Source organism: Sitophilus oryzae, unplaced genomic scaffold (genome assembly GCF_002938485.1).
Source record: "Sitophilus oryzae breed Bouriz unplaced genomic scaffold, Soryzae_2.0 scaffold_1500_pilon_pilon, whole genome shotgun sequence".
Lineage (NCBI taxonomy): Eukaryota > Metazoa > Arthropoda > Insecta > Coleoptera > Curculionidae > Sitophilus > Sitophilus oryzae.
The window spans coordinates 2,282,824-2,307,766 of record NW_022146171.1 but is presented as its reverse complement, the minus strand read 5'-3'; the positions used below and the strand labels follow the sequence as shown (position 1 = coordinate 2,307,766).

Below are 24,943 nucleotides of genomic sequence, written 5' to 3'. Positions count from 1 at the left end.
ATTTCTCTGTCTTCACTTTGTGCCGTTGGGGCGTACACTTGAATGATATTTGTTCGAATCTTTGATGTTTCTAACTGTATCATCATTACTCTCTCTGAGAGGGGTACAAAACCTGTAACGGATTTATTTGTTTCTTTGTCTACCAAAATTCCAACACCGTTTGGATGCTTTTGTTGATCGTCACTACTAGAGTAGTAAAATTTGCCAGCCTGGAAAAGGTATCTAGGTATATACACAGACAATTATAGACCTTAATACTTAGATTTAAGTATTAAAATCGCATTCGCAGGTTACAGTCGTAGCGATTTAAAAATCGCAATCGCAGTTTCAATTGCGATTGGAGAATCGCAGTTTTGCTCATCTCTAATAACAACTAATGGTGTTCGAGCCCCTCTCATTATCCCAGCCCAAAACATTACCCTACCTCTATGAAATGGGAGGGGATGCTGTGCTGTAGCTAATCTGGCTAGTCGTCTGGGAGCCCTCCATACATGGATTCGTCGAGAATCCGCTACTAGGCCAATTCCTGTTTCATATGAAAACATGACACTTTCCCCGTTTTTATTTTGTTCAGCCATTTCCTGTATCCATTGTTTGTAAACCATGTAATATGCTGATCTGTTAATTTTGGAACTCGCAAAGGTCTCCGAAGATGTAAATTAACAGACCTTAATCGACGTGACACAGTTTGCCTTGATCAATAACCCCCTAAGTTCTCTATTTAAAGAGCTCGTTGTACACAATAGGCATATACCCTTCTAGTAATAATTGACACCTGACGAGCTTGTGCCGCTTGTAAGCTTTTTCCGACCTCTTGAACCAACCAAGGGTTCAAGGTTTCTTAACATCTTAACATCACTGGTTTCGCGAAACTTTTTATTTAAAAGTTTGTGCAAAACATGTGGACAATACTAACATACTGAATATTTCTTGACGACATTGCAAATCTAGACATTAGCGGTAAAATCTGCCTCTTTGCGGACGATGCTAGTTTCACTTGGAGCGGCCCAGATGTTACTGCACTATATGATACTATATCCAGTGACTTACGAACCATTAAATCTTGGTGCGATTCTAATCTCCTATGCCTCAACCTTTCAAAAACTAAAGTTTTGTCATATAAAAGTACTATACAACCTTTTGTACTTAATAACACCACTATTGACGTCGTGGACTCTGTGAGATTCTTAGGACTTGTTGTGGACAACTCTTTAAAATGGGACTTGCACATCGAAGCCTTATCAAAGAAACTAAGCTCTGCCTGTTTTGCGCTAAGATCAGTGTCTAAGGAACTTAACTCATCAACCTCTAGAATGGTCTATTATGCCCTTTTTGAGTCGCATCTTCGTTATGCCCTTCCATTCTGGGGTACTTGCTGCGCGACAAAATTTGATCGTATTTTCAAACTTCAAAAGAGAGCAGTTCGATACTTATTGGGACTAAACAGTAGAACTCACTGCCAGAATTTCTTTAAAAATTTCAAAATACTGACTCTTCCTTCCTTATTCATTTTTGAATCCGTTTGCTTAATCCGCAAGCACATATTCTCTATTCCGGAAAGGCGTTCTCATAACTATCCACTTAGGAATGCGGAGCACGATATTTATCTGCCAACCCCGAGCTCAGAACTAGTTAAGGGCTCAATACTGTACAATGCCAAGAAAATGTACAATCATTTGCCTTCGAATATCAAGTCACTTTCATTCTTTCCCGCATTTCGCAAAGCTCTGAAATCATACTTACTGGAGAGAGCCCTATATGCGGTAAACGACTTTTTTGTTGATGTTTAATCATGAACAATTTAGAATTTTAATTTTAATATTTTGATCATCTCACACACTGGTTAAAGGTCTAGTATTTACTCGTAGTATAACTCTTGATTTTATGTTAGTATAACATGATTTTATCCATTTACAGTTTTCCTTTTGTAAAATTTTCTAGATACGCCTGTGTTCTGCAATGTCCATATATGTTTTATTTGTAATTTTATGACGTAATTTTTTTTTTTTTGAATTGATTTGTATTGTATGACATTTTTTGTATTATTTGTATATTTGTTTTTGTGCTTTTTTTGTTTTGCTTTGTCGATGAAGCTGTTTTGGGTTTTTGTACAATAAAGCGTTGTTTTTTTTTCTTTCTAAAAATACGCTAATAGATGCTGTATTTATCGATACGTAATAATTTTGAACAAATGTGTATTTATTATGCAGCTCCATTTACAAACTAACTAATTTATAAACTAAAAGAAAATTACACAAATTAACACGTGTCATCGGCTAAATACAAACTAGCCACAGTATTTTGATAAAGTGTTAATATTCCTAATAATATATAGGGTGGTCCAAAATGTATTCCGGAAACTTTGGCAGGATATTCTGCAGATAAAAATAAGTAAAACAGCTCGTATAAATGTATGTCCTAAAATGGTTAGTTTCGGAGATACAGGGTGTAGAAATTTCATTTTTATTTCGATTTTTCCAAATAATTTTTGAAGTAACGTCAATATTTTGATGAAAATTGGTGCCTAGGAGTTTTTTGATATGAGAAATTTGATTTTGATGACAAAGCGACTCCTAGTTATAAGGAGCGCCACCTACATGTGTAACTGTTTTGAAGAGTAATAACTTTTCGTCCGTACCTGTATAAAACTACTGGGTGAAAAAATATACATGTGTAATCGGGAGATTAATATATTTAACAGAAATTGATATTTAAAATATAATTCTAACTAGCTTGACAAACAATGTCTTCTCTCGGCCGAAATCAACAATCTCTGACATTCAACTGTTTCCAAAGCCTACCACTCCGCTACTCCCAAACTTCAGCGGTCACGGGGTGCAGGCGCGGCGTGAAAATGACTGCCTATCATAAGGATCATAGGCGTCGATAACATTCGGCCATTCCTGACTTATGAGTGTCCTCACTCCTCTCAATCACACTAAAAGGACATAAATAATCAGAACCTTTTAAATGGCATTTTTAAATGCTGAAATAAAAATATTTATTAGTTTTTTTTTTGCTGCTGGGCCATATCTTTATCAGCTAATTGCTACCATTGTTTCATCACACTAAAAGGACAAAAATAATCACAATCGTTTAAAGAACATTTTTAAGTGTTGGAATAAAAATATATTATGTTAGATTGTTTGCTGCTGATACTAGACAATTGATACAAAACCAATTGACAAAACCTTATCAGCTAATTGTTACCATTATTACAACACACTAAAAGGAGAAACATAATCAGAATCATTTAAAGGACATTTTTAAAAGCTGAAATAAAAATATAGTTAGATTGTTCACTGCTCATACTGGAGCTACGTCTTATTTGCTACTTAAGTAAATAAAAATAAAATATCGTAACTCACTCAGAAACAATACTCAAAAAGTCATGATGCACAAATAAATTATTCACGGACAAAATTTCATAAGGTAAAATAAACAAATTACTTATTATGAACTGGTGTTACACGCAATCTGCAGCTTGCGTGCAACAAAATAAAGTTAAATATCAACTCTAAAATCTTAAACCTAAATTCTAAAATATAAATCTAAACTCTAAAATGTAAATTGTAAAATCTAAATCTAACTATGGGCCCACGCCTATTCCAGCCACTGGAAAAGAGAGCAATCCGGGTCGAACTAACCAGACCGAATACCGGGACTCATCCCTATTCGCAAGTCTTGTCCGCCCTACTCACAAAGCGCCCAGGTGGTAAACTCATACCTTAGCAACCACCACACGCCTTTTCCAGCTATCATACTAACGTATACCTTGAAAAAGAGAGTACCGGGTAGAACTAACCCTACTCCTTTTTCCAATCCTAATTCCCGTTTGAATCTACCATAACCAAAATCCATAGCTTGCCAAACCTAGCTATTCCACAGTACTTGTTCTTTGACCGTGCATATCATCCTAGGCATTCTAACTTCATATCAACCAATCCTCAGCTGCTTAGAAATTCAAATGAACCTGTCTACCTTGGATATTGATTGGATCCTATTAGCTGTGTCGAAGTGATCCTTAATAGATCTAACGCTAAATATAGTAGTATAGTAACGCTAAATATAATAATATATATTCTACGCATCCAATTTTTCTTTATTCCCTTGATATTTCGCATAATTCGCTACTAATTTACGCCAAAACTCGCTAACGCCGACTTTATCATTTACGCCCGGAGGGATAAACGCAACTTGTCCAGATACGCTCATTTTGCTCCTAGTGCTTAGTTCCACGCAATCCAAACTGAATGTTTGAAACATTTTCAACCTAGATATCGTAATGCAACTTGTTACACTTACTAGAGATTATGCCTCTCTATCTACTTGTCCCATTCCACGTGGATGTCCAACAGTATTCAGGTAGTGAGATATGGCTAGTTTATATTGAAAGTACTCGTTTTTTTAGGTAAAAGGGTACCCCTAGATAATTACTTTATTCGGGGTTGTAAAACTCATATATTTACGCATAAAGATTTAAGTACATACCTAGGTAGCTTAGTTTATGTATTTTGAATTAAAATAATATTACCGCTTTATTTATTTTTGTTAACGCATAATATGAAAAGTGTATGCATTTTATATAAGATTAAGATAATCGGATTTGCTAGTTGTATATTAACTATTAAACATTTTTGTTAAAAACTATTTAAACATGTTTTTACCGAAACAATATGTTATTTCCGAGAATATTTATTTTATGTCGTCCTTTAGTAGTTTGTTTTCGAAATATCTACAGCGTGTTGTGAAATCTACTACATAATAGTACTCTGGCGCCTAGAATTTGACTCATCTGGACATTTACTTTTATTTCTAATTAAAAGAAATTACGCTTTTATTAAAAAGTAGCCCTGTGTACTTTAATAAACGCTTCGTTCTCATCTTCTACAAAATTTTACACAACTATTTTAACACTCACAATGTGTCAATTTATTACAACACTATTCGAAGGGTTATTTGCTATTAATTACGGCGTATACAAAGATAAAGTTCCTGAAATACTGGCGAAATGCCTGAATTAAACTGAAAAACTCTGAAATATAATGAGGTGGTTAAAATTAATTATAATAATTGAAAAACTAATGTAATACTTATAAATTATGTGAATTTTTGATATAATTCTCAAGTGAATTTGCAAAACCTGAAGTTCGGAACATATTTAACTATTCTACAACCATGTATTTATTCAACTACATAAATAGGTACAAAACAAAATAACTTTCTTAAAGACTACGTTAAAAACAGCATCTTAAAACGAATTTTCAAATATTAGATCGAAAATGCGTGTATACTAGGAGGATTATGAGTCTATAATGAATTAATATTAGATATGCCTTAATAAACGTTTGATTTCATAAATATTCAACTTTAAATTTTACATATCTACTATTTCTCTCTTGTATTTCTAATCACTAAAGATAATTACCCAGTACATTCATGTAATACCTAGTATATTACTGATATACCTAGCAATACCTACTAGACTACCTAAAGTTGAAAGTTTCAGTAAATTAAAAATATAGCTGAAATATTAATAACATCTATAACTAAACTTAAAGTAATGAAATAAGTAATAAGTAAAATGGGGTATAATTAAAAATGTATATATGAAAAATATAAATTATACATTTATGAAACAATCGATAGTAGGTACTTCTGAAAAACTGAAAAACTTTTGAAGACTTTTTTTTACCTTTCCACATAAAATGTCTTGAATATACCTGTATATACTTGATATATTTTTTTATTTACCTAATAAACAATGAAAATATTAAATTAGTGTTCGACTTTTGTTTAATATTTTTAATTAAAAAGAGCAACAAAATATTTCTACGCACAAAAATAAAAATCATGTTTGAAAACCACCGTTCCACGTTTCGGCTTGATCAAGAAGTTTAATGAGAATAAAATAACACATACTCAACATAACTAAATACTAAATAACACATAACTCTAGAAATTTTATTCCTCAGGAGGACCATAGATAGATATTTATTTAACTGTTAATTTTAACAATAAAATTTTACTTTTACGTGAAAAACTGTCTGTTTATGCCGAGGTTCGCATCCATCTTCTTTCGCAAGCGAAATCGACCCTTATCAACAGGCTACGGTAGCGCCCTCTCTTCGAGACCTCTTGAACCACAAGGCGATTTATATCACCGAAATCCGAAATCGAAAAATCCGAACAATTACTTTAAACTCAAATCTGTCTCCATGACAACTTTTTTACTGTATAAAAATACTACCTTAGAATTTATATCGTAATTACCTTAGTATTTATCTCGATTTTTTTCTAGCCATTTTTAAAATACCTTTTAGAAGAGATTTGTTCAGATAATGTGTTGGCTCACTACCTTTTCCTGTTATCTGCCGGAGTCTGTAATTTGTAGGGGTGATATGACGCTGCTTTTTTTTCGCTATTACCTTCGAGCACTAGACCTAGCAGGATGATCCCTCCGGCTTTCTTTTCGCGCTTCGCCGATCCGACGACGGTATCCCAAATCCGACGGCGACGGGTACCCGTATCTGAGACGATCGATCACCGAATCGATCCTCGAAACCGACGCATTTACGAAACGATATGGTCAAAGGTCAAAGTCAAGTCAATAGTCGTCAGTAAGTCAGAAATACGCCGTTACGGCCTAAGAACGCTGGATTAAACTCATCGTCACTTCTGATGTAATCGGGAGATTAATATATTTAACAGAAATTGATATTTAAAATATAATTCTAACTAGCTTGACAAACAATGTCTTCTCTCGGCCGAAATCAACAATCTCTGACATTCAACTGTTTCCAAAGCCTACCACTCCGCTACTCCCAAACTTCAGCGGTCACGGGGTGCAGGCGCGGCGTGAAAATGACTGCCTATCATAAGGATCATAGGCGTCGATAACACATGTTACTAAATTTTTTACCGAAAAATTGTCTCTTGGTAAAAATCGCTACGATCAACCGTTCACAAAATATTGAGAATGGAACAGTATTGAGAACAGTCAATACATGTCATTATTGACGAAAAATAAATATGTTGAGTATAACTCAAAATATTTATTTTTTACCGCTACTGCTTTTGCGGGACAATTTTAAGTTAATCTGGTGTTGCAAAATCACAGTCTCCCAATGTAAGAAAAATATGTTTTATTTATATAACTTTCGTTCGCGCTAAAAATTCACTATTTTATTCTATAATATTTGACTGAAATGATAAATTTGGGAACTTTTTATTTTTTAAATTAATTATAAATTTTTCTTCGAAAAAATTATGATAAAACTCTAATAACATGTTTAATTTATGTCAATGATGACAGGTATTAATAATTTCGGTTTCAAATATTTGGAGGGCCATTACTCGTGGTGATTTTTACCAAGAGACCCTTTTTACATAAAAAACGTCGTAAATGTAAATTTTTTTACTCAGTAGTTTCAGATAGGTACGGAGGAAAAGTTATTACTCTTCATACTCTTCAAACCAGTTAAAAATATGGTGGCGCCCTCTACAAGTAGGAGTCATATTGACCTCTAAATAAAATTTTTCATGTCGAAAAACTCCTAGACAAAAATTTTCATTCAAATATTGACGTTACTTCAGAAATTATTTGGAAAAAATAGAAATAAAAATTAAACTTCTACACCGTGGATCTCCAAAACTAAGCATTTTAGGACATACATTTAGAAACTTTTTTACTTATTTTTATCTACAGAATATGCTGCCAAAGTTTCCGGAATACAGTTCTGACCATCCTGTATAAGAACCAACTCGTTGGTTGCTATGCTAATTAACCAGTTTTCTTTTGTTAATTTACTAAAAAAGTTCTGTCTTGAAACGAGCCTAGGTATTTCGCCACTGGAAGAAACATTTCCAGACTTGTTTCAAGGAAACGAACCTGTCACAAAGGCATAGACATTATTTAGAAAGTTGTGGTAATGTTAATAGCACTGGTTAAGTCCCCGACATTATGCTTTTTAAATTTTGTTTAGTTCTCTAGTAACTGAAAAATGAAGCTTGAACACTACAACACATAAATCAAATTAACACAAAGTGAAAAGCAAAGAAAGACCAAAGCGGTTAAAAGAGTCAGTAATGGTACGGAATTTTTTGTTGGTCACAAACAGATTACTAGAATTTCCGCTAGAATTGTGAAATCTTGCAACAAAAATCAAACAGCGCGGATATATTTACCATAGCTTTAGACTTTGATTTTAGCTTAGCCCGAAACCACGAAAATGCGCAAGCTTTTGATCATGAGTATTGCGCATTGATTCAAGAATTGCGTATTCTAAAACAGAATTAAACAAATTTTCTTGCAACGGTACATGTGGCTTAAAGATACACAATAATTAATTAATATTTTAATATTTCAGGAGATCCAACTTTATATGGAAATTTGAATCCGTCCCAAGAATCCATCGACGCCCTAGTAAAAGTTGTACAACAAGGAAAACACAATGGTTATTCACCAAGTATGGGACTACAAACAGCCCGACAAGCTATTGCAGATTTTATCAGCGTAGATGGAGCTAAATTTACTTCTGACGATATATTTATTTGTAGCGGATGCGCGTCATCCTTAGAAACGTCCATCACTGCATTGGCGGATCCATTTAAGGGCCAAAATATATTAATACCAAAACCTGGTTTTGGCGCTTACAAGTGAGTTTATATTTTTAAATTCGTTAAAAATCAGTTACAATCATATTTCCTGTAAGGGAGGTGGAAACTTATTTTATCTTAAAAGGGATAATTATATGCTGATATGTTGGTTTTACAACTTACAAGGAAGTTTACATTACTCAAACATCTTGCTTGTTAGAAGCAATTTGCCATTATTTGCTTAATAATATCTATTGTGCAAGGGAGAAACAGAGTCATACATAGTATACTGGAGTGTTAATGTAGATGTGACATTGAGTCATTTAGGCTTGTTTCTAGTAAGTTCTCTTAGGATCTTTTTAGGGCTATCTCGTTGCTATCATATTTTCTTTTGCTGATAATTTCATCTCCTAGATTATTAGGAGTCAATTCAGGAATTAATATTGTCGCGACCTAGCTGGGGTTGTTTGCTAGGGTCGCTATACCAGGTTCTCTCTCTCAATCAAAACAACCATTGAACAAAATACACATTTATTTAACATAAAGTTCACAGTATAATACAATTTTGGGGAATGCCAAGACTTAATGGTTTAGTTAACTAAGTACTTACAGGAACATCTTCAACCTGCGCTGTCTTCTGCTAACGGACTGATGACGCGAATTACTAACTGTATAATACGACTCACATCGATGGACTAACCCCCGACTCTCTTTAGCATACATTTTTATATTTTCTATCCCTCGTGGTCATCGCCGGTTACGTCGTTCAATCTGTTTTCGTCTAATTACATTCACCCGGCTATGACCATGAGGAAATCGAACTTTGGTAGCCTGCGTTTGACTATCGACCCGAGATTGTTGTATTTTAATTGTTTAATTATCAATGTTATTTAAAAACATATCTGTGTCGATGTCATGCAGGTAACCGATCTCTTGGGCCTATATCAAATTGTTTTTTCCCAATTTGATCTAAACCCAAGTTGACATCTATTTAAGTCTTGACATATCCCCCGGGCTTGGAGAGCTGGTCCCCAGCGATAAAAAAATATTCTATAAAGACTTAAATAGGAAACACACAATAAATTCTTTACAAATACAAAATAAAAGTTAATTACAATGCTACACTGATCCTGAAAGTCATGAAAAAAAAATAAAAAAAAAATATTTTTATCGTTTACTCTTTAGTCCTGTACAATAATAAGGGTCCTACTCGATACCACCCGTATTGAAGAAGTGCGTCGTCTTTGTACGTTGCGTCCGGTTGCGTCCATTTCAACCATAGACTTTAACCGTAGCTTATATCAGTTAAGTAATGCACACACCAACACTGCCTTTGCCTTTGTTTGACTGGTTGCCTTCTTATCTATCGCATACTTCTGTTCGTCCGCGCGCTTGGTTTCAATGTCAAACGGGCGACGGCCTTTTGAAATTGCTGGGATCAGCGGAATACTGGACAATTATTTTTCTTTTCTTCATTAGTGTACTGTTTTCATTCGAACCAAGCGAAATTTATTTGTTAATATTTCTTGGTTTTCTGGCTTCTCTGCGGTATTATGGGTTCAGTGGCTTGTTACTTCAACCATCCAAATTAGTTTTTTCTCCAGGCTGGTTATTGCTTCCATATCCGTATCAAAAATTTCCATACATCTCCAATCCATTGAAATTCGAGGCAAAAAGGCGAGCGGCGTGTTTAACATTTACTCAACTGAACAAAGCTTGTGATGCTGGAACGTTTCATCTTACTGGTGTGGTTGGTACGTGTTTCCAGACAGCAACTCATTTCTTCCTCCAACTTCTTAGTGTTGATTGTGGTATCGGCAGGTGTGATACAAATATTCATGAAGGATCAAAGAGTAAGTACTATATTTTATTCACATCTCTAATATCTAAAACAGAATAACATTTACGTTATCAACTATTCTTATTAGTTCCCTATTAAATATGTACAGTTTATGTTTGTCTTAAATATTTTTTTGAATATGCATTTGCTCAAAAAAAAATATATATATTAAAAATTGATAGTTCTAATTATTTGCTTAAGTTCCTTATATTTATAAGAAAAATAAAGATTTAAATTATGACTTTACTTATTACTATTTAATTAGTCGAGCTAAGCACTTTGTATTATTATTTATATTTTAAAATAGCCTCCAACTATTTGTACTTCAGCAAAAGTAGAAAAGTAAGTATTTATTATAACGTTTACATTTTCTTTTTATTTAGGACGAGGGGAAAATTATATATATATATATATATATATATATATATATATATATATATATATATATATATATATATATATATATATATATATATATATATAATATTCATCAAATATCTTATCTTGAGAAATTCAAAATTCGTTACAAAAATCGTTACGTATCTTTTTAATTCTGCCTACTACATTACATGTCCTTTATCTCCTAAGTGATGAAAGGTTGTTTGGAAAAAGTCGCGTGGCTTCTAATAACATGTTTTGTCAACATAGAAACATATACAATAAACAGTCTATAAAACAGAACAACATACATACATATTGACAAAACTATCGCAGTTTATTTTTCTTTTTTATTATGCTATAATATACTAAATAAATTATAAATAATATTGTTCCTGACTCGGGAAAAAAAATAATCAAATTCAACTAGTACCTCTAAAACGATCACGGCTTCCTAAAAAAAATAATGGGCATCTTAGGCCAAAATAGTCACGTGACGTTGATACTAGGAATAAAAATAACAACAAATCAACTAACAAAATATCATCCGAGCAGTAGTCTTTAAAACCAACGTAGCTATTTAATCCCTCCACCAGGAGCTGTAAATGTAGTAGGTTTGAGTATACTTTACCTCAGCTTACCTTGAAGTATTTCTTTTCTTCCTTTTTTTTTAATCCTTATTATTGCTTATTGTTAGAAAATAAATGTCACCTAAAAATACTCAAAAATAAATTAGTTTCTGTCTTTTATTGCAATCTTACAACTAAAAGTTAAAAAAAATAAATACTAAGTTTATTAAATAGTCTTTATCCGATCCTTTATACAATCATGCGTTTCTTGATTCTAATTTCAACTCTAAATATGACTCATAAGCATCGAGTCCAGGGAGGGTGGCTAGGGTGGATAATGATATCCTTCGCCATCTTGGCGTTTGGTCTTTTGGTCATCCAGGTATCCAGTGTCCTAGTTGTGCAAGAAATGGCTTGCTGGGGTCTAAATTCATCACGAGTTTCTTCTCTTAGAACGTTTGTTTTATGATCAAAATAGTCAAACTGTCGTCGGTTCCAACAAGGGTTGTCTAATAGACGTATACTTTTGCTTCTTATATGCGTAACTTCTTGTGTCGGAGGTATATCTTTATCTTCCACATTGTTAAAACAAAACATTGGTACACTTGAGGAGTTGCATTTCTCTTCTTCGAGAAAGAAAGGATTCCATTTTTCTATTTCATTTTCCCTAACATTGCCAGGGAGGGTATTCCACTCATCCTCAGCCGGCATAACTTCACTTGCAACAGGGAGGGCATCATCTTCCTCTACCTGTGCGAACTCTATTGCTACAGGGAGGGTATCATTCACTTCCTCTGCCTGTGCGTATCCCATTGCCACGGGGAGGGCATCACAATCTTCCTCTATCCGTGCACTTTCTAAATTGAGGGAATCCAAATCGTCCTCTTCACAAATATTCACACAATTCTCCTCTATCTCATGCTCCTCTGACACAATAAATATACCATCCATATCAGCTGTTTGTCTCTCAAACAGGGGTGGGTTTTGTTCAAAAATCCTGCTCTGGTAGTCCTCAACTAAGGGTGGGTTTTGTTCGGAACTCTTTGTCCGGTTATCTTCAATCAACTTTTGTTGTCTTCTCTCATAATTCGTATTAAAATTATATTCGTCTGTATTGTTATACCTATAGTTTTTATTCTCATGTCCTGATTTGCCTCTTACATTATCAATATCTTCAACCCTATGACCATTGTACGAATAGTCATGCTCTACCTGTCTTTTATTTCTTTTATTTGAATTTAAATAATCCGAATGTTGGACATAATTGCTATATTCATACTTATTTTCACTAGCTGAATTATCTATACTTGTTTTATCTTCGTAGAAATGGGACGAACGTGCCAACGTGTTATAATCTGAACTTCTGTCTTTTAGATCACTCACCTTGAAAATAATACTTTTTAACGCGGTAAAATCCACATCACGGCTTGACAACGTATAATAATATTTGTCATAAGATGGATGCAAACCGTTCTCAAAATAGTCTCTGAACTGATCAAAATTAATTTCATCATATATTTCTTGGAACATTGAAAGTAAGCCAAAGTAATAGTGTTTAATATCTTCGTTTGCATCCTGCTTACGTGAGCGCAATTTGGATTTTAGTTTTCTTATTGCTATATCACCGCCAAAATTTAAAATAAAATCTCTTTTCAGATCCGGCCAAGTTTTATGTAAATTATTTTTATTTTTCGCGTATTTTTCAAACCAAAAGACAGAAGCGTGTTTTAGATAACACTGCAAATATCGAATTTTATATGCACAATTCCAACCATTTCTATCAGTAATTTTATGGTAGTTAGAAATAAAAGACACTGGGCAATCGTACCTAGGGTCAAATGTAGGGGGTTCAACAAATTTAGGCAGAACTGGAAGTCTTTGAAATTCCATCATGAAAAATTTTAAAATAAAAAGTTTAGCTTGTTTAAAAATAATTAGTTAGAGAGTTTATGACATTGAAATATATCAAGAAATATTTAAATATAGACAAAGCCATTGGCATTTGAATGAAATTTGAACGTTAGAAAAATAATAAACAAATGTGGATGAGAATGTACTCATATTTCAAAATAAAACATGATGTGTAGGTCAGGGTGAAAACTACAGTCGTCAGCATTTTCCAGCACTTGACTTTATAAATAAATGTAATAAATAATATTCAAATAATATATAGGGTATTAAATTATTATGTGATACTTAATAAAAACTATAAAATAAAATATTCATACTATAATAGTAGATATAGGTTATTTAAATATTTATCAACTTAAATATACTAAAATTTAAAATCATTTCGTATATTTTACGAAAGCAAAAATCGGGCGACAAAATTGATATGCAAAAATTTAAATTTGACGAAAATTGCATATTGGATAATATTAATCAAAATAAAGAAACTATGTTAAAAAGCAAAAAACTAAATATATTTAAACCAATTCATTAAGTTAAAACTAGGACATTCTTGGCATACCCGGCGCCTCCACCATATGTCGCTACCTAGCTGGGGTTGTTTGCTAGGGTCGCTATACCAGGTTCTCTCTCTCAATCAAAACAACCATTGAACAAAATACACATTTATTTAACATAAAGTTCACAGTATAATACAATTTTGGGGAATGCCAAGACTTAATGGTTTAGTTAACTAAGTACTTACAGGAACATCTTCAACCTGCGTGTCTTCTGCTAACGGACTGATGACGCGAATTACTAACTGTATAATACGACTCACATCGATGGACTAACCCCCGACTCTCTCTTTAGCATACATTTTTATATTTTCTATCCTCGTGGTCATCGCCGGTTACGTCGTTCAATCTGTTTTCGTCTAATTACATTCACCCGGCTATGACCATGAGGCAATCGAACTTTGGTAGCCTGCGTTTGACTATCGACCCGAGATTGTTGTATTTTAATTGTTTAATTATCAATGTTATTTAAAAACATATCTGTGTCGATGTCATGCAGGTAACCGATCTCTTGGGCCTATATCAAATTGTTTTTTCCCAATTTGATCTAAACCCAAGTTGACATCTATTTAAGTCTTGATAATATTAAACATTAAACAATCTTAATTCTGTTATTGTTAGGAAGCCTCGCCTCACTAGATGTTAAATTTACACTTTCAAACTATAAGAACTTCTTGCGGAATTGTGCCATACACTAATTATTTATTAACTAAAAAAATAGGATACAAATACTAAATTACGTCATATTCCGAAGAACTAGCTGATTATAATGTACCAACACTTCGCCAGTATTTTTTGTTTCAAGCGTCAGTAACACCGACGTCTTCCTGAAGTAGGAAACTGCCTCTTAGTATTGAAAGATTTATTCGATGTTGTTTATCTCGAGATAAATTGACAATATAAAATACAATAACCTCTAACGTTAGAGCATTCAAAAATTGTATACTGATTTATTTATTTCCAGAACCTTAGCTGTAACCATTAACGTAAAAGTGAAAAGCTACGACTTGATACCTGAAAAGAACTGGGAAGCAGATCTTAACCAATTAGAGTCACAAATCGATGACAAAACCACCGCTATTGTTGTAAACAATCCTTCGAATCCTTGCGGAGCAAATTACAGCAAACAACATTTGCAACGCATATTGGATATAGCTTCACGGTAAGTTTGTATTTACGTTAGTTTCTTATTTGTTATCACTTTCAATAGTCTGTCTTTTGCCGTTATATGATTAATTAATTGAAGTAACGATATCCACTTATTTATTTATTTATTTATCCCAAACACACAAATCGTGTAATTATATGATCAAAGTGAGATATCCTCTGTGGTATAGGAGTTTTTAAAACCATTTGTTTTTATATAAAGTATTGTCTGTGTTATTATTATTATAGCGCCTTTTCTTTTGTCATAGCTTTTTTATAGCGACTTGTTCATTTGATGTTACGAAAAAAGAAATACTACACTATATTCTTCATTCCCAGCTAAATATCTCAAAGACCGGTAACGCTAGATTTATGAAATTTTGCTTATGTGGTATGTTGACAATCGCGGATTCAAAAACAGCTTAAACCGGTATATTTTGTGCCTTTTGGATTCTACAGTATTTCCCCGGATTCTCTACAAGAGGAAAACTTTTTCATTATTTTTTGGAGAAAAATGCATTCTTCATAAAAGAATGTTTCAAATTCCAAATTTCTATACTACTGTTTTTGAGAAAAATAAAAAAATATAAAAAGACAGTTGATTTTTTTGCAAAAACTCCGTTTCTATGGTAATATCATTTTTAGGATTTCATTCTTCGATAGTTGGTTATTATATTAATCTTTACTAATGTCATATTGTCAAAAAAGTCCTATGGGTATTTCGACACTGTAAACAATTCTGCAAAATAAAATAGTTATTTATGGTAAACACTGCTGCGTTAATCCAACGGACCAGTTTGTCAGCATTTATTTACTAATAAACAAATTTGCCTAACGGACAAAAAAATGCTTTCAAGAAGTATCTCTTCCCGTCGTCCGTCGGAAGCAAAAAAAACACAAGGAACAAAGAAAAAATCTATTTAATAATTGAAGTAAAGATTTCAGTTAACGTCTCCTTTTTGCTGCCAGGGCTAATCTGGACGGGGCCTGTTTTGTTTACGCGTAATCCGAACCGCGGCCCTCGGCCATATCATGGTCAATGGCCTACCGACTTCGCAAGTGTCTAAGGCCCGTATCTATAGTTGCGTCTCGAGACGCCAAGACGGTCTTGGGCTCTTGAGAGCGGAATCCACAGAATACACGAGCAAACGTCATTTTGGAGATTGCGATTTTCATTTTGGAGATTGTCATTTTGGATAGTTTATGTGATCTGTGGATAGTTTCTTAACCTAACTTTTTTAGTAAACAAAATAAATCCCTTGTAAATCCGTTTTGTCTGATTAAACAGTTTTGAATATGTTAGATGAGTTTGAGAATATTTTGGACCATGTGGAAGAAGAAAATCGTCTTCGAGTTCCAAAACGATATATAAGGTATGCAGGAAATCCAAGAGAAACGTTTAGCGAGGGGAATTTAAATATCGATATAGGTTTAGCAAGGCTACAATTACAGAAACTATTTTACCTCTTGTAATTGAAGACTTGCAAAACCTACCAATCGTGGTTTACCTATTCCCTCCGTTATTCAATTACTAATTTGTTTACGGTTTTATGCGACTTCTAATTTTCAAATAGTAAGTGGAGACTTGCATGTTGTTAGCCAACCTACAATAAGCCAGATTATCAAGAGGGTGTTCATTTTAATAGCAGAACATTTGAGTGAATTTGTGTGATACAACCATTAATGGTTGAACAGCATTATTATTCCAATGATACTGACTTCGGCTTGTGCAAATGATGACAACAAATGGGATACATATATTAAGAATCTAGAAAGAGCTATAAATACATCTGTGAATAAATTCACTGACGAAAAAAACACCTGAATTATTATATGGATATATTCCGAGGATTGAAGATTTATTTGAAGATGGACAAGTGAGGTTATTGACAGTAGAGAATGAAAAGTACTCGATTACCTGAAAAATTGAGAGAAGAGGTCAAAGAACATATAGAAATGGAACAAAGGAAGTATAAAAAAAATTTATAGGCTAGCAGACTAGCAAAAAAAGAAGAGAGAAGAATGTCATCTAGACGAATGAATCATAGAATGTGTATTGTGAAATATTATTTAAAATAAAACTATGAAACATGGAGTATCGACTTTATATAGAAATCTTGAAAATTATAGGTATATGGTGTATACATCCAATATTGTATATTATGTGATATGATATTTATGTAAATATTCATAATGAAAATAAAAAGACAATTTTTTTAGTTTTAATGTATTAGCGGGAAAATTCTGTATGACCAGTTAAAACAAGCACTTAGCTGTCTGGTCATAGTGAGCATAAAACTACTAAGAAATCATATATTATTTAAGTATAGAAAAACAGTATTTTTAAGATAACTAATAAAAGACTATAAGAAATTACTTAAATTATTAACACTAATTTAACACTAATAGAAAAGTAAATAAAATTATTATATAGGTACTAGTTACCTGGGAACATCACTTAACATATTACATAATTACTAGATATACATATGTTAATACAATAAATACATTAATTTACAAAATGTTGAATAAGATTTCTTCAAAAATCTAACCCTCTTCCTTTTTATTTATAATTGGAATGTGTAAATTAGCATCTTCAAAATTATCTAAATTTTCCCTTAAACCAATATGAAGAACAGCTGTTGCACAAATAATAGCAACAGTTGTTTTGTAAACCTTGGAGACATGGAAGATGTTTTTTACAAGTCCCAAATAGCCTTTCACATTTCGCATTCTTCTATGGGCAAAGTTATACCTGGTTTCTTGTTGATTACCTAGCTGTAGAACAGGAGTCAATAGAAATGGCCTACATCTATATGCATTGTCTCCAAGAAGTAAATCAGGAATATCACCCCTTTCCATTAGCATTCTCAATTACTTCGATCGAATATAACACCTTGACCCTGGATATCCAACTATAATATCCATAATTTCCCTTTTGGGACCTGAACATTTAGACTAAAAAAACGTTTGCGATTTTGAAATACTTCCACATTATTGCATTATTCTTGATTATCTGGCTTATTGTAGGTTGGCTAACACCACACAAATCTTCATTTACCATCTGAAAATTACAATTCGCATAGTATTCATCAGTCATCATAGTAATTGAATAACGGGGAGAATGGGTAAACCACGATTGGTAGGTTTTTGCAAGTCTTCAATTTATAAGAGGTAAAATAGTTTCTGTAATTGTAGCCTTGTAAAACCTATATCGGCATAAATCCCCCCTCGTTAAACATTTCTATTGGATTTCCTGCATCCCGTATATATCTTTTTGGAACTCGAAGACGATTTTCTTCTTCCACATGGTCCAAAATATCCTCAAACTCTTATAACATATTCAAAACTGTTTAATCAGACAAAACGGATTTACTTTGTTTACTAAACAAATTAGGCTAAGAAACTATCCACAGATCACATAAACTATCCAAAAAGACAATCTCCAAAATGAAAATCGCAATCTCCAAAATGACGTTTGTTCGTGTATTCTGTGGATTCCGCTCTCAAGAGCCCAAGACCGTCTTGGCGTCTCGAGACGCAACTATAAATACGGGCCTAAATCGATTCTTACTCACGAGATATCGTGAGTAAGAGCCGATCTCAACCGGCCTCGAACCGGCGTGAATGAGCAGTGTGTGTCAATAGATTTTACACTTTTGCCTTATTTGGACAACAGCACGATACGAGTTTCGAACCGGTCACCCGTCCATCCACTAGTATCGCCCTAACCTAACTAACCTAACATGTGTTTCGACGTAGCTGGGCCGTTGCCCTAATAATATCTAGATACAACTATTTAATAATATCTAAATACAACTATTTAAGAACACTTTAGTTTTTTTTTCAACAGATACGTCTATAAAAATCGTTAACGTTCTGTTAAAATTATACAGGGTAGTCCGAACTGTATTCCGGAAACTTCGGCAGCGTGTTCTGCAGATAAAAATAAGTAAAAAAGTTCGTATAAATGTATGTCCTTAAATGCTTAGTGTCGGAGATACAGGGTGTAGAAGTTTCATTTTTATTTCGATTTTTTCCAAATAATTTATGAAGTAACGTCCATATTTCGATGAAAATTGGTGGATAGGAGTTTTTTGACATGAGACATTTGATTTTCATGTCAACATGACTTCTATTTGTAGGGGGCGCCACCTACATGTATTTTAACTGTTTTGAAGAGTAATAACTGTTCTTCCGTACCTGTATAAAACTAGTGAGTAAAAATATACATTTACGACTTTTTTTTACGTAAAAAAGGTCTCTTGGTAAAAATCGCTACGAGTAATGGCTTTCGAGATATTTTAAATCAAAATTATCAATAGGTACCTGTCATCATTGACATAAATTAAACATGTTGACTAAATAGTTATTAGACTGAAATCATGTTTTTGAATGTTTTTGTGCCAAAAGTTCAACAAAAACTGTTTTATCATATCATTTTTTCGCAGAAAAAATTATGATTAATTTAATAAAATAAAAATTTCACAAATTTATTGTTTCAGTCAAATAACTATCTACTCAACGTGTTTATTTTTTGTCAATAATGACATGTTGACTATTTCCATTCTAAATATTTTGAGAACGGTTACTGGTAGCGATTTTTACCAAGAGACATTTTTAACGTAGAAAATCACGAAAATGTATATTTTTCACTCAGTTATTTCATACAGGTACGGACGAAAAGACAAAAACACATGTAGGTGGCGCTGTCTACAAGTAGGAGTCGTCATATTGACATCAAAATCAAATTTCTCATGTCAAAACACTCCCAAATTGATTAATGATCCTTTTTCAGGCATCGCGTTCCTATAATAGCGGATGAAATATATGAAAAATTGGTTTATCCAGGAAAAAAATTCGTATCCTTAGCTTCTATGGAAACAGATGTGCCCATACTAGTCTGTAGTGGACTGAGTAAAAGCTTATTAGCACCTGGATGGCGACAAGGTTGGATCGCGGTTTGTGATAGAGCAGGCGTAATGACGGAAATAAGACGGATTTTGGAAAGTCTGGGCCAAAGAATTAATGGAAGTAATAGTTTGGTGCAGGTAATTTTACACTATTAATGTACAGGGTATCCCACTAAGAATAGCTCTCGGCTGTATCTGGGAAAGTATTAGCCGTAGAGCCTGCGGAAAAAAATATTTATAGCTAAAGAGGCTATTATAAATTGCTGGAAATTATTTTCAAGTTTGTAGAACGGCCGCTAGAGGGCGCAACTGCTATGGAAAATAATTTTTTATTTTCTTTATTTAAAGCAAGTAATAGCTTTATTTAAAGCTATTACTATAAATAATAATAGCTTCATAATCTTCAGTAAATTTTAGATTTTTTTTTTGTTAGAACCATTTTCCCCTACCTGCTAAATTAAAGTGGTGGGGGAAGGTTAGATCTGTCTCTATTTAAATGTAAATAACTCCGGACTGGATGATCAGAATCCAACAAACGAGGGCTCGTTTAAAAGAGAGTTCCTTACTATATATACACCATAAAAATAATAATAATAAACTTTTGAACGTAGACACTAGGGGGCGCTGTCTTATAATTTAACAAACATTCCGCGTTTTTTCAAACAAATTAAATGCGATAGTATATTATGATATTTTAGTTGATAGTAAAGAGTAATAAAAGCTTAAAAAGCTATATTATTTTAGCTGATAGCTTGTTATAAAAATAAGATAATTAAGGGATTATTTTTTCGTATTTACTATAATTTTGTTAATATCTTCGGTTTGCAAGAACATATCAAGATGCGGTTTCCGCTGACTTTTTAAGCTTTTATTACTCTTTACTATCAACTAAAATATCATAATATACTATCGCATTTAATTTTTTTGGAAAAACGCGCAATGTTTGTTAAAATGTAAGATAGCGCCCCCTAGCGTCTACGTTTAAAATCTTACTATTATTATTTTTATGGTGTAATATAGAGTAAGGAACGCTCTTTTAAACGAGCCCTCGTTTGTTGGATTCCGATCATCCAGTCCGGAGTTTGGTGGTTGGATACCAAATTAATAAAGCTATTATGTATATAGTCTGTCCAACGAGAAGATCCTTGACAGTGATAGATGTGTCTGTCATTTTAATTTCAAAGTAGTTTATTTTATTTTACAAAGAAATAAGTTGGTACAACTGGAACGCATAGCAGGAAATTATTATATTTAAAATTTGACTGACAAGTGATTACTTCAAAATATTGTGAAAAAAACTGTATAAACCTGAAAAAATGTAATAGAGTTATTTAATTTAATAAAAACGGTATGTGTTAATACAAAACAAACAAGAACAAGACACCACATACCAAAAAAATATAAAAAAGAACTACTTCTTACTATCAAGCTTTATGAAACTTCCCGCATTTATGATTATATTTATCAATATAACTTATGAACAAATATAAATTTGTAATATTCCGCAGGAATAAATAAAATAACATAAATAAAACAAACTATTTTATTATTAATAACACTTACCATATTTTATGGGTACCTTAAAAGTTGATTAATTAACTTTAATCTTATTTTTTTAAACCAGTACCTTTGGCATTATTTTTCTTGTGCAGTACTAAAATCCATTATTTACGTATCGTGTGATGTCGATATTTTACAGCTACTCCAGTTTTTAGTATGTATTTAGTTAGTCCTTCTACCATATTCGAGATGCACTTATCTACGACGAGATGGTATACGAACTTTAATGATGGTAACTTTATTGGTGTATAAGACTTTTTGCCTGGGCAGCGAGTATTAAGGCTGATTCATGGTACACCGGGCCGTACCCGAGCCGGGCACGTTCCGTAAAGTAGACACGGTAGTAGAAGCTCGGCCCGTGCTCGGCTTAGCATGAATGCATAGGTATAAATACCATTTGACAATGTTTGGCCGTGCCTTCACCGTCGCACGGCCCCGGCCCGTCACGGTGTACCATGAATCAGCCTTTAACCATAAACTGTGCTCTGGGTCTAGAGTTAATTTTCACTTGATTTTTCCTCCACTTGACTTCAAAAAACACAAAACACACGTAATAACACGAATCAAAATGCATCATCTTCCAAAACGCAGGGTATTTCACAAAACTGACAAAAGTTGACACAAAATTATAACCTCTAATTTGGCAAGACTTTGATAAGCGTCAAAAATCTAAAGGCGAGTTTATACGCATCGGCGTCCGTTTGTCGTTCATCGTTCCGTCAAACCTGGTCAAACCAGTAAAATTGAAATACGATCTGTCATTTTTGAAATAAACCAATAAAACTGGTTAAAAACAACAAGAGACGACGCATGACGGATTTATATTTAAACCCATCCATAGTTAACTTAAAAATTATTAGAAACTTTTTTTAGTAAAATAAATAGATTGGTATGGGACGTCATCTGCTTTTCTTCTGTCATCGTCTGTCGAAGTCTTACCTGAGAAAAAAAACAGAGTATAGTACATCTTATCTAGGCAAAATTCTCTAAAAATTCTATTTTCTTATTTTCCATAACAGTTGCGCCCTCTAGCGGCCGTTCTACAAAGTTGAAAATAATTTTCAGTACAATAAATTTCTCATGGACTCGTTAGTAACAAATATATTTTCCGCAGGCCCTACGATTAATACTTTCCGAGATACAGCCGAGAGCTATTTTAAGTTGGCGAGCTATTCTTTTCTTATTCCAGCAATAAGTCCAAGTATTTTAAGGGGTAGTAGATCTGGCCAAACGAAACATATTTTCTTTACCATTTATTTTACCATTTTTAACCCGGCGTTAGTCGCTAAACATATTTTCGCGCCGTTAGTCGCGCGTGAGCATTTTGCTCACACCGCAAAAAACGCGTTTTTATAAAATATTTAGAAATTTTTATTAAAAACGCATGATCTTATTGAATTCTCTATTAACAGAAGGTAATGTAATGTCAGAGTTGAATAACCTTAGACATTTAAACACTTGATTTATCTGTGTTTATACAACCAGACAACCACCAAATCGGTTGATCTGTTCGAATAGTCCAAACGTTGACACGTAATAGTAATACATCAATCTAGTAAAGACCATAAAAGCCACAAAACAATTTAAAAAATTAAAAACAACTAACTGATTCACTGATAACAGACTGCGACCTTTTCAGATCTATTGTGGTCCTGTTCTCATCCTTAGGTTACGCTCCACATTCCTATCCTTTTCAAAAAGTCTAGCAACTTGGAGACCGAACCCTCCATAATAGCTCTGTCATTGCCTAGTACAAAGAACCTTACATTTGTCAGGCGGTCGCATCAACATAAAATGTGTCCTGTCGTTTCTTCTTCAGACTGACAGAACCTGCAACTGACTTCGTCTGTCAATAACATTAGCTTTAGATGTCTATTTAGCTTGCAATGCCCTGTTAATAGACCCACTACCATAGACTAATGTCATGTACTAGAGAAAGATTGGACACTGATATAAAACAAATAGGTCTGTCGTTTAGAGCCACCTGTTGATCCGGAAGAAACTAATGGAGAGTTTTGGCATTAGATAATTTTAGCGTTCCGTTACTTATTAACGCTAATTAAAACGGTAACGTTATTCAAGCGCAAAACAATTTATTTAAACACAATTTATTTACACTAAGTAACAAACAATAACGATTAAAAGACTTAAAGAACTATATACCTCTATGAAGCCGGTTCTTCATTCTTCTCCTTACAACGGCTTTGCACGTGTCCTACCTGTCCGCAGTTCCAGCAACGAATCGGTCCCTTCTTGCCCATGTACTGGTCCATTACTTTCCGAACAATCCTTTCCACGGATTCGTCGGAACACTCGTCGATGGCCCGTACTCTCCCTAAAGACCGAGAACTTTGTTTCGCGGCCTCAAATTCTAGGGCACGTGCTAAAGCATCCACCAAGTGCGTTGGATGTGCTAGAAGAAGCGCTTGCCTTGTCTCCTCGTTGTTACGTAAGCCATCGGAGAATGCCTGTACTGCCAACCGCGCCATAACATTCTCGGGCGTAGCAGGGTACACAAGGCGAACGAGGCGGGTTACATCGGCTTCAAACTCCTGCAAAGACTCATTTGGCTTCTGAATGCGATTTTTGATCTGGGAATGGTAAACATGCTCTAAATGAGTCTGGCCGTACCTCATTTCTAAATGTCGTACCAATTGCTGATAATCTCCCTGTTCCGATGGTGAGAGTTTCTGCAGGATGTCAGTCGCATCTCCTCGTAGTGCGATAGTCAAAGCGGTAGCTTTTCAGCGATTGTCCAGTCGTTCGCTCTTGCAGCGGCTTCAAATTGATAAAAATAGTTGGCCCAAGCGGTTTTTCCGTCAAACTGTGGAGGTTTCATAACTGACTTTGAGGCATACTTATTTTCGGCTATTTTGGAGTCCTCCGATAATTCTTGACATTTTGGTGAATTTGCTTTCGCTATTTCTTCTCTCAAAAGTTCTATTTACATGTTTCTCAATCTCTGTTATTTTGTCATGTAGTTCCGTAGAATTCTCTATAATCTTATTGTTTAAATTTTCTTCTAAATTAATTATTTTATTATTAAAGCTGGCCTGTAAAGCTTTAGAATTTTCTATGATAATATCTTCTAATTTTTGGGAATTCTCACTGATTTTATTATTTAAACAATTCAAATTGTCGTTTAAGTTTTGTAAGGACGAGTCAAGGTCCAACTCAAAGCAAAATGTCCTCAACTTCCTCCACCAAAACGTCTCTCAGTCTAGCTTGCAAAATGCTTTTCTTTCCATCTGTCTCGCACTCTCTCTCTCTTCCAATATGCATTTTAGTTCGGACACTTTCAAGTTTTTCAACAATTTTTTCGGAGCCATTGTCAGTTTTTTTATTTTTCTAGTCTATCACACACACCACACTTGACACCAATTGTTACATTTTTCGTCGGTTTCGTGTGGATAGAAAGTCACAATTTATTTAAACACAATTTATTTCACTAAGTAACAAACAATAACGATTAAA

The 24,943-nt window shown here is 33.7% G+C and overlaps 1 protein-coding gene across 1 annotated transcript in view; it reads left to right on the top strand.

The window, feature by feature from the left end:
• Positions 1-24,943, top strand: part of LOC115878132 (tyrosine aminotransferase-like) — a 43,967-nt gene that overhangs the window by 6,228 nt on the left and 12,796 nt on the right. Inside the window, exons 2-4 of the mRNA XM_030894503.1 lie at positions 8,370-8,658; positions 14,815-15,012; positions 19,795-20,047. Of these exons, the coding sequence (XP_030750363.1) occupies positions 8,370-8,658; positions 14,815-15,012; positions 19,795-20,047 (740 nt within the window). The remainder of the gene's footprint in view (positions 1-8,369; positions 8,659-14,814; positions 15,013-19,794; positions 20,048-24,943) is intronic.